Source organism: Labrus bergylta, chromosome 21 (assembly GCF_963930695.1).
Source record: "Labrus bergylta chromosome 21, fLabBer1.1, whole genome shotgun sequence".
NCBI classification, from domain to species: Eukaryota; Metazoa; Chordata; class Actinopteri; order Labriformes; family Labridae; genus Labrus; species Labrus bergylta.
The window spans coordinates 13,312,763-13,323,059 of NC_089215.1; the positions used below are offsets into that span (position 1 = coordinate 13,312,763).

Below are 10,297 nucleotides of genomic sequence, written 5' to 3' on the forward strand. Positions count from 1 at the left end.
TGGACGGGCAACTTCCTGCAGGTGGCCCAGCAGCCGTTTCTGATTGGCTACCACAGAGCCACACAGCGATCAAACGACAGATGAGAGCAGATACAGGCCTACGTTTTTCAAGAGAATCAGTCCGTTACATTTAACCATCTGGTGCATCTGAGACGTGTATAAAGCAATAAAATGGTGCAATGATGACTCTGCAGGCTTGTTTAAAATTCCTCCTTCAAAAGGTTGTTCTTGCTCAGAATTACATTTAGCCACTCATGTTATTCGCACCGCATTTTTTTTAATGTGCGTAAACAATTTGCCCAGTTTGTCTTTTTTTTTTTTTTTAAATAAACATTTTCGGTCATTTTCTCATCATGCATCTCTTACGAAACAACTAATTAACAAGCTGCTGAGCAAAGCTTCCAGGGATCAGCAATACAATCTGATAAAAGTATTAAACAAAAGAAGAATATGTTTCATCCCCTTATTTAGAAAAATAGGAGAAGGAGCTTTTAATTGAACCTTTTAAAGTGTCTCTTGGATTTTTTGTGGGTCTGTTTTGTATCTTTTAGACTGTTTTATTATTTTTTTTAAGTGGGTTGGTCCTTTTTCTTTTTGTTCCTATTCTTTTGGCATTTCATTTGGCTCAGGGTTTGTGTATCAGCCGAAATCAGCCAAATACTGATTAGAAATTGATCCAATTTGCAAAAACGATCAAATGCCATTCTATGTTTCCTGACTGACGCGAGTCTACGAGCATCATCACTCTCCCTGCTTTTCAAGCCTGAGATGAGGAGAGGCTCATCAGGCAGTTACAGTAAATCTCCAGGCTGGAGCACCCGAACATAAGTCCTCAACTCCTCTTCAAATGTATAATCCTCAACAGCCTCACTCCCTAAACTAGACCTCGACTTTCATGAAGTGCACACATTCTGTAGTTGAAGTGGCTTCAAAGATTCACCCACTTCAAATCAAATCCCCTCAAAAAGACTGTCTACAAACAAACAGAAGTTTCAGCTGCAGAGTAAACTCTCATAAAGACATCAAGCCTTTTCCTCAGTCATAAAGCTTTGGCTTAGGTTTTACGCACAGTGCCAACGTGCGTTAAGCTGCTCTTTTGACTAATCAAACAGCTGTGAGTGTTATCTCAATGTAATAGAAGTGAACTGCAATCCACATCCCTAACGGGGCAGCTCAATGGCGAGTGATTAACTCACAATTTGAATGTTTTCCTGTGAAACGCGGCTATCAGTGCGGCCGAGGTGATAATGACTATAACTGCAAATCGCTTTAATGGCTCACTTAGTGCTCGTTTATCCGCTCACACAAGTTTCCGCAAAGTGTTAAACAATAACCGATAACTTCTTCTTTGTTTCAGAGTTACAACACGGACACAGGAGCTGCCTTTCGGAGCTTTTTTTTAAAATTATTATTATTATTACCAGGTGACTTCATTAATGATTCCGACATCAATCTAATGGCTCGATATCCTGATGCGTCTTTAAAAGCGCGCCTGCCAACTTTCTAACGGCTGTAATTTAGATAAAGTAGACCCAGAGAGCAAACAGAGATATGAACAGCCTTGAAGACATGAAAGAAATCCCCAAACTGCTAATATTTGGACTGAGACAATCATTGCAGCGCATTGATCCGCTCGGCTTCTCCCGGCGTCAGACTGCTGTCCCAAAAATGATTGATAACTCCTCAGCAGAGGCCTCGAGATGCTCCTCGGCAGCCGACGGCGCCATGCATGCTACCTTTCAGTCTACTCAGAGATACAGGCCTGCTGCTGCCCACATTAGACATTGTTGCTTTTCTGTTTGTCCCTATTCTTCTCCCTGCATCTCCCTTTATCCCATTATTGAAGCCCAACACAGTTTCGGCTGTTGAACATGAGTCTGGTTCTGCTCGAGGTTTCTGCCTCTTACAATAAGTTTGTAACTTTGCTAAATGTTGCTTAGTGTTCGTGATGGATCAATGCTGGGTCTTTGTAGATAATACAACAATGATAAGGTATTTTACTTGCTCTTTTGTAAAGTGTCTCGAGATAACATTTTATGAATTGGCGCAATACAAAGATTATTTGATTGACATTATCCATCAGTTCATGAAAACCACTAATACATTCTGACAAACGTGTGCTATCTTTTCCAGCTTCTCTGGTTTCTTTGTTTTCCTATTAATTGTATTATAAATACTCCAATGGTTGCATAATGCAAACTGGAAAATGTTTACACCATCACCACATTGGCTGCGTTTACACTGCAGCCAAAAGTGACCTGAATCTGTTTCCTTTTGTTCCTTTGTGAATCTGATTTTTGTAGGACAGTCGTGTGAACAGCAATAGTCACATGGAATTGGATAATCAGATTTGGGCCACTTTCACAATTATGTGGATTTCTACATGAGTCAGATGCAGGTTACATTTAAAACGTGATGTGAAGAGCATAACAAAAAAAAATCACATCTGAGCCAAAAAAAAAAAAAAAAAAGCAGAATTGAGCACCATGGCTTGCAGAGTAAACGAATCATAGACTGATGTGAAAGCCTGCATTCTCATGATGGCCATTAGAGGGCAACAGTGGTTTAAAAAAAAGTCATGCTGTATATGGAAGCAGATGAGAAAGTGGGCCTACTTCTCTGTTGATTTATTACCTCTGTAAACCTTTTTCTGAATGAGTTTATGGTGTCATTCTACAGTTTCATGCTTTCCTCTATACAGCATGATATTGTAAATTATCTCCCAACTTAGAGCAAAATAAGATAATTAACTAGGTAGGTATTATCTACAATTCTACATTTCATCCAAAGCGACGTGCACCAGAGAGTAAGTACAACACAAGCAAGTATGTAGAAAAAAAGAGAACAATGTCAGTAAGTCTAAACGAACAGCTTTAAGTCCGTTTGGACACACAGGTGCTGACAGGCATTGCACAGAGGCAAAGCACAACTTTGACGCCTTTTCTTAGGAGCTCTAATCAGTATAAAAACCATCTTAAAACATTGTTATCAAACAAAACCATCGTCATTACCATCATCATCATCAATAATATTGAAACCATCATCATCATTAAGTTAGTACAGATGAGAAGAGTCTAGTCAGTTAGGACCCTGTTGTGAAGGTTGGATCAGACTCCTTTCATTGGCAGAGCGTAGTGGGCGGGAGGGACTGTAGACCTGGATAGTGCATGTAAGAACACCTGCCAGTAGAGTTGCAAGAGTCAAAGCGTGATACCACAAGTGCCTGTAGGAGGCATGTTCTGACAGGTAAGGTCTGATCTTCCTGATGTTGTACAGGGCAAATCGACATAACCGGGCAATCGAGGCCACTCGAACCTTAAATGTTAGATGGTCGGTTATCAATTATCATTATATGATTGATTAGGCCCTTCAATGGCAACCTGAACATGTGCTTTTTAGAGTTCAGTTACACTCTTCTGTCCGTTTAGTATAGCAGCCTGTGACTTGTTAATAATACCTCCTGCAGAGTGATATATCTCTGCAGGAAACAACTAGCAGGAGGCGTAGCCATAGACTGGCTGCAGCCCGGGTCTTTGGGCCATGTTCTCTGGCTCTACTGTCTGGATGTAAACAAGCACAGTGGAAGGATGGCATCTTACTGGAGTAGTGCGTATTGCAGCATCTTGATTTGGAGAATCGATAAAAATGTATGCAGGCTCTATGAGGATGACCTGGCTTATTTTCTGTTGCAATGTGTACCCATATTTAGCACAGGCACGAGGACACAATGGTGAGGGCTGCTCACCATTTGAAATAGTTGTGCTTCATTTGGACTGTTTTCTGAATGTTTCCTAACCTTTAGACTAGTTGATTAGTCTGCATTTAGATTTCTGTTCAACCAACTTTGGAATTAAATGCTAGGAACATAAATAATTTTAATGCTAGATATGTTTTCAGCATAAATCGGGCAACTGATTTTTCTTTAAATTTGTTTAAAGCCCCAGTGAGGAGTTTTTAACCTGTTATGAAACAGACTGATATCAGTAGGGATGCATCTATATAACTAACTAAAGCAAACAAGACCATTGGTGACAAAGCTTAGTATTTCTATAAAGTTATTCTCAATGCGGCCTGTGATTGTTGACACAGGGTAAGTGTCCAACAGAGTGAGTTACAACACAAGAAACTGATGTTTTTGTATATTTTCCAAGGCAAAGATTCCCCAAGAGTGATACATTTGACTGTTTAAATCGGCAGGATGAGTTTTGTCGAACTGGCTTATTTACCGGGGCAATGCATACAGTCACCACCATTCAGTCCAGGTGTGTGGACGTTAACCTGCAGAGAGGAAGGGACCAACCTTTAGACTAGTTGGTTGGCCTGAATTCAAATTTCTTTTCAACCAGCTAGGGAATTAGACACCAGAGACATCCCTAGTTTTACCGCTAAATATGTTTGCACCCTACTGTTAAACTTTATGCTCTAATATTGAATCGGTAGAGTCAAAAAGATAAAAGATCAATTACACAGTGCTGTCTGGAGCTTGGTGCTTTAGACAAACACATTTTTGAGATTCAATACCACATCAAAAAGAAAACCAACAGAACTGGATACTTACTTTCAGCCCATATTTAGATTTTAAAATATAAAACATTGCAGAGTGTATTGAAGCAATCTTATTTAAAAGCACACTATTGTAACTTTTAGAGTGGCGATAAGTTTTGAATGAACGTTACTTTACTGAAGCGATCACCTTTAAGGGAGGTTGTCCACAGTTTGACTGTTAAAGTGCAGTCAAAAGATGCTATCCAGTGTCTGCTGGGTAGGTAGGAATGCACAGACTGGTCTGTTTTCACACAGTCAAATGGACCAAGGGTTCATCTGCAAGTACCATGGACATAAAGCCCCTATTCCACCAAGCAGTCCAGTTTGGTCCAGTTCAGTACGGTACTCTTATCTGGTAAGCAGACATTCCCATCCAGGAAGATACTTTCTGAAGTTCACAGATGACAGAGTCATTGCGAGTCTGTTACAGGGGGAGGACACAGCACCTGCTGGATGATTTTATTGAGTGGTGTGATGATTCCTTTTTAAATTTAAACATCAGTAAAACCAAGGGCATGTGCATAGATTGTAGAAGGAAGTCAAATCCATCAATCCAAACAGAAATCAAGGGACAGACTGTAGAACAGGTTCAGTGTTATAAATACCTGGGTATTGTTATCGACAACAGGCTGACATTCAGTGAGAACACAGATGAAGTTTGTAAGAAAGCACAGCAACGTCTGTACTTTCTCCGTAAGCTGAACTGGTTTGCTGCGTGCAGGAAACTGATTAGATTTAGGTTTTATCACATCATTTTGGTAATCTGTCAATAGGAGACAAAAACAGTTTGCAACACATCCTTAAAGTTGCAAGTAAGATCATTGGGATGAAACTACCTGATCTCAAACACACCAGAGGATGTAGAGGACACTAAGATGTCTCGATCCTTAGCTGCAGCTCTCTTTCTAAAAGGTGAGACTATCTCAGAGACTCTCTCACCTTCAGAAAGAGAGCTGCAGCTAAGGATCGAGACATCTCTGTGTCCTCTACATCCTCTGTTTGGTGAGTTTGAGATTCTGCCTTCAGGCAGGAGATACAGATGACCAAAAGCAAAGTCCAACAGGTTAAATAAATATTGTATTACTCACGCCATCAAGCTTCTGAACTCCAAAGATGACCCTGATGACTGATAATGGGGTTTTCATTCTGGTTTTATGGATGTTTTCTCATACATTCTCAGTTTCCTGATGAACTCTTGTATTTATGTATTTAATGTTGTTTGTATTGTCTGAGTCTATGTGCCTCTGTTCTATATGTTTTTTTTATATTATTCTCACCTGGCTGAAAAACTAATTTCCCCTCTGGGACAATAAAGTTGAAGTTGATCTTGAAAACAGTGGTGGATATGAACAGCTGGACCCAATGCTGGTGTTCAGGTCGGAGTCAGTTTGTTATTTGTAAAAACAGAATTATTTCAAAATTAAATTCAAATTTAATTTTGTATGACAAAGAAAAAGGAACCACTATAGTGCATACATAAAAACCATGAATGAAGTAATCAGAGTGGTCCGTAGAGCTTCCTAACAGTGCCGTCTCCACTTGTCTCACTGCATCTGCTCGAAAACAAATCAAAAGTTCTGTTCACTTGAAAAGCCGAGCAGCTCCAGCTCGTCTCTTTGTCCACACTTGAATCCTCAGGTGTTGTTCTCCGCTGGTTTCTTCTGGTCCGTCTCTGTTGGTTTCTTAGAGTTCTTTCCCGCCTCAGACTCGGAGCAGGGCTGCAGAGTTCGCAGGACGTGCTCCAGCTTCCACTGCTCCTCCTGTAAGGTGTGCTCCTCCAAGGTGAACTGACCCTGCTTGGTACGGGTCAGCTCCTTCACATGAGCGCACGATGACAGAGCTGCAGCAAATACGCACGTTATTCTAATGTATCAGCAGGGTTGATTATTTTTCTCATTGATTGATCATAACTTAGGCAATGTTTACACAATTCTGAAAACAGAAGAGTTTTTCATTTTGAAAAAAAAACTGTTCCGCGTTCAGACGACAACATCTGGATAACAGCTGTGCACATGGTTCCACAGAAACGATTAAAGCGGTGCAGTTTAATACTAAACCAGTAGTTGGCTGTGTGACTTTGTGATGAAACAACACGCATTGGCACACACTCTTCCTTCTACAGAGCGGTGAGGTGTAAACAATCATAAAAGACGAACGCATGAAGGTTGGTGTGGCCGGACGATGAGGCGGAGTTATTACTCCAAGTGACCTCAAACATCAAAGTGAGTCAATATCAAGAACATTTCGGCTGAGAGTCATGCCATTCAACATTATAAAACACTAAACAAGGTGTTCTGCCATCGTTGTTGTTGTTGTTGTTGTAGTTCCCCTCCTCGCCAAAGCAACTGACTGGAACTGTAATGTGCATGTGTGAAATGTGTCCGTTTTCAGAGGAGCTGTATAAGGCAGGTTTACACGACGACGGAGACGGAGCTCTCAAAAAAATGATCACGTTTTCCACAACCAAAAAACACTGTTGTCGTATGAACAAACAGAAGGTTACCGTTTTCAGATGAAATCGTTGTCATGTAAACGTGGCCTTAGACTCACCTTTTCCCAGATCATCCACCAAACTTCTGACGTAAAATCCCCCGCCACACTCGATATCTGTTACAGACATACAACTTTATTTGAGTGTGTATCTCAGCATAAAAAGCAGCAAAAAAAAGGTATAGTTCACGTGATGTGAAAGTCGAATTAGTGCGTTAAACAAAGTGTGCTGACCCAGAGTGAAGAGGGGAGGATTGAACTCCTGCAGCGTCAGGTTGTACACCGTCACCGGTCTCGCTGGTTTGGCCTCAACTTTGTGCCCCTTCAGCAGCAGGACAGACAAACGCTGGCCGTCTTTCTTCAGAGCCGAGTAGCTGAGATGACAGAGAAGAGATCACGATAATAAATCACACCTTACTGAAAAAGCCTGGCCGTGAAATTCAACTCCATATCACAGGTCGACCCTGTAACGTCTTGAGAGTCTTGGCTGTTTGTCTGCATGGAGTGCCATCATGGTCACAGGTAAATAATCATCACATGGGGAAGAGACAAATGTGCAATCCAATTCAAAAGGCCTTCTAGTGACCCCTAGAGGTTAGGGTTTGATGGGAGCCCAGCAGCATTGTGATGATTTACCTCTTCTTAGACACCAGAGCACAGATGTTCAAAAGTAATCCAACAAAATCAAAGCTATCAGATAGAATCTAATATAAAGTAATCCAATCCTGGTTCTTATCTGGAGAAAATCTGCAGTTTGTGTACTTTTTTTTTTTGACCTCTTTAGGTAGGACAGCTTTGGAGAGACCAGATCAGATCAGGATTACAGGTGGAACCTGCAGCCAGAGCAACAAAGACAACAGGCTGAGCTCCCTTGGTAGTAAAGGGTCCGGGCATGTTCCCTTTTTGAAAGATCTGCGAGCTAAACCCTTGAACTGAACAGTTTTGCAAACACAGATTCCTTTTTCTACTCTCAGATCGGAGGCTTTACTCACAGCGGAGGAACTTGCATAATGTCGCCAGTAAACGCTTTCAGCTTCTCTTCAAAGTCCGACCTGGTGATGTGTTCTGTGGACAGAAATCACAAAAAAAAAAAAAAACATCATGTAACACGGAGACAACAAACTGCACAGAGAGGCAGAGATATAAGGAAGAGACGAGGCGTTACACTGCGCTTCATTTGCCTTCTGTTCTTAGTGAAATCCACTTGAATAGTTCCAAGAAGATACTGACATTAATCAGAGATTATCTGGGATTTGTTCTTACCTAAAAAAAAAATGTCCATGAATGCTGGAGAACTCTTTAGAGGAAATTGGAGCTCTGGTAGGCTTGAGCACACCTACTGGTTATTGTGGGTTTTTTCATTTTGCACATTTTAATCTGTACATAGATACATAATTCAGATATAGTCAACAACTCTTATTTCAATCATGCAATGTTTAGTCTAAACTCTAAAATGTTAAAGGAGCAATCTGTAGTGAGTGAAATGATAAAGTGACCTTACTCTATGATCAGACATTAAGGAAACATGCTATGTTGAAGTGATGGCTTCTCTGACAACAATGCAGCAGCCAGTATGTCCTCCTTCTAACTTTAGATTCTGCTCCTGAACAATGTGGTTTGAGAGTGGAGTGCAGCGCCCACTGCATCCTGGCCCTTAAGGCTTTTCTTAGGACTGTCTCAAGTAGAAATGAATTTAAAAAACTGGATATTGGTGAATGAGGACGGTTGATGTTTACCAAAGTCTTTCTCCAGAATCACACTGCCAGTGGCATCAAGAGTGTCTGTGGCTTTCCCCAGTTCTCCCACAGCAACATATTTCTGGAAAACAAGCAGTAGAGTCTTACTTACACGGAGCTGTTCAAACCTGCGAATTGTCTCTTTGCTCATTGTAGGAACAAAGAGAAAAAAGTGAAGAAAAAAAAAAAAAGAAACAACTCCGATGCTAACTGTGCACACAAGAACAGTTATCTTTAAAAGTCCAGACCCCCTGACATTCATATATGGTTCTTAAGCCGTCTGCCAACACCACTGAGCAGCTAGTGTGCAGTGAGTATGTAAAGGCAACGTTCACCAAACACAGCGGCCTGATGTTGAGAGAGACGAGATCAGCGGGACTCACTTTGTTTTTGTTACATTCACTTTTCTTTTTACTGTTGAGCGCAGACAAACTCACCTTAGAACCAGTCAACATCGTGCTGAGCATCTTTGTGCCACTCCCAACTCCTACAACTGGAATAAACAGAGAAAGTGTGTGTAGTTATTGTGATCATATATATACATACATACATATATATATATATATATATATATATATACTGTATATTAGTCCTGCTAGTGTCACGGAGTTCATCACACCCAGTGATGACGCTGTTACAAGTGTTTTCAGGCTGAGCCGCTGTATTGTGAACACGCATTTGTCACTACAGAGATTCTGGAGCCTCCTAGTATCTTCATAAACAACGAGGCTTCTAACAGCAGTCTGAATAGAGCTTATGTTTTTAAAAAACATTAGACATGGAAATAAGTGTGGTTGAACAGGTTAGTAACTTGCAAATTAGTCTTTAAGATCAGTATTTTTTACTATATATATATATAAAATATATATCAGTATTTTTTTTTTAAAGTGGTAAAATCGAGATTGTGATCCTGCAATAAAATATCCACAGGTAAAGGGTTTAATGGAAGATGGTTTTAGGCAGCAAAGACAACACCTGAGCTGCACCTGTGTGCTCACCTAACACCCCGCAGGCAGCGCTGTCCAGCGTCCCTCCGTGCCCCATCTTCAGGCTCTGCTTCTTCCTCTTCCTCGGGTTGGGGTTCTTCACACCAGCCTCTTAAAGACAGGGGACACAGAAACATGTCACTGCCTGCTTCATCAAATCAAACTTCTTGTTATTAAAATCACGCGTCTGTGTTTCGTCCTACCTTTGAGTAAAGCTTCCTTCAGCGTGTTCAAAACGTCTGCAGACGTCGGCCCTTTCTTTTTATATACAGCAAATAATCCATTCACAGACTGTAGTTTGGAAAGACAATTCGTTATCGGAGCAGCAGTGTTGCTTATATTTCCTGCCATGCTCGATCTTCACCTTCTTCTTCTTCTTCTTCTACGCCTGAAACTATTCTTCTTCTTCTACGTGTTTATATCTAACTCTGCTAATCTTAACCTTTGTAGTATTCTGCCATCTGCTGGTTAAAACAAGTTTTTAAAAAAGGGGTTTGAAAATAAAAAACCTCACGACATTGAATACTTTGGTACCTATAA

The 10,297-nt window shown here is 40.8% G+C and overlaps 1 protein-coding gene across 1 annotated transcript; it reads right to left on the reverse strand.

The window, feature by feature from the left end:
- Positions 1-4,965: 4,965 nt before the first annotated feature.
- trub1 (TruB pseudouridine (psi) synthase family member 1) lies at positions 4,966-10,160 on the reverse strand. The gene is made up of 8 exons (XM_020640086.3): positions 9,961-10,160; positions 9,770-9,868; positions 9,209-9,264; positions 8,772-8,853; positions 8,028-8,100; positions 7,270-7,409; positions 7,096-7,152; positions 4,966-6,385 (listed from the first exon to the last, which is right to left on the reverse strand). Exons 1-8 carry the CDS (start codon positions 10,106-10,108, stop codon positions 6,180-6,182), a joined length of 861 nt encoding a protein of 286 aa, XP_020495742.2. The 5' UTR covers positions 10,109-10,160; the 3' UTR covers positions 4,966-6,179.
- Between the last annotated feature and the right edge of the window lie 137 nt (positions 10,161-10,297).

What these genes read in the sequence shown, in the direction of transcription:
- trub1 (XM_020640086.3), bottom strand. Translation starts at nt 10,108, where the DNA reads ATGGCAGGAAATATAAGCAACACTGCTGCTCCGATAACGAATTGTCTT. An exon ending in CGCTGCCTGCGGGGTGTTAG is followed by an intron (nt 9,265 to 9,769) that starts GTGAGCACACAG and finishes TGTTTATTCCAG; the next exon opens with TTGTAGGAGTTGGGAGTGGC. An exon ending in CGATGTTGACTGGTTCTAAG is followed by an intron (nt 8,854 to 9,208) that starts GTGAGTTTGTCT and finishes CTTGTTTTCCAG; the next exon opens with AAATATGTTGCTGTGGGAGA.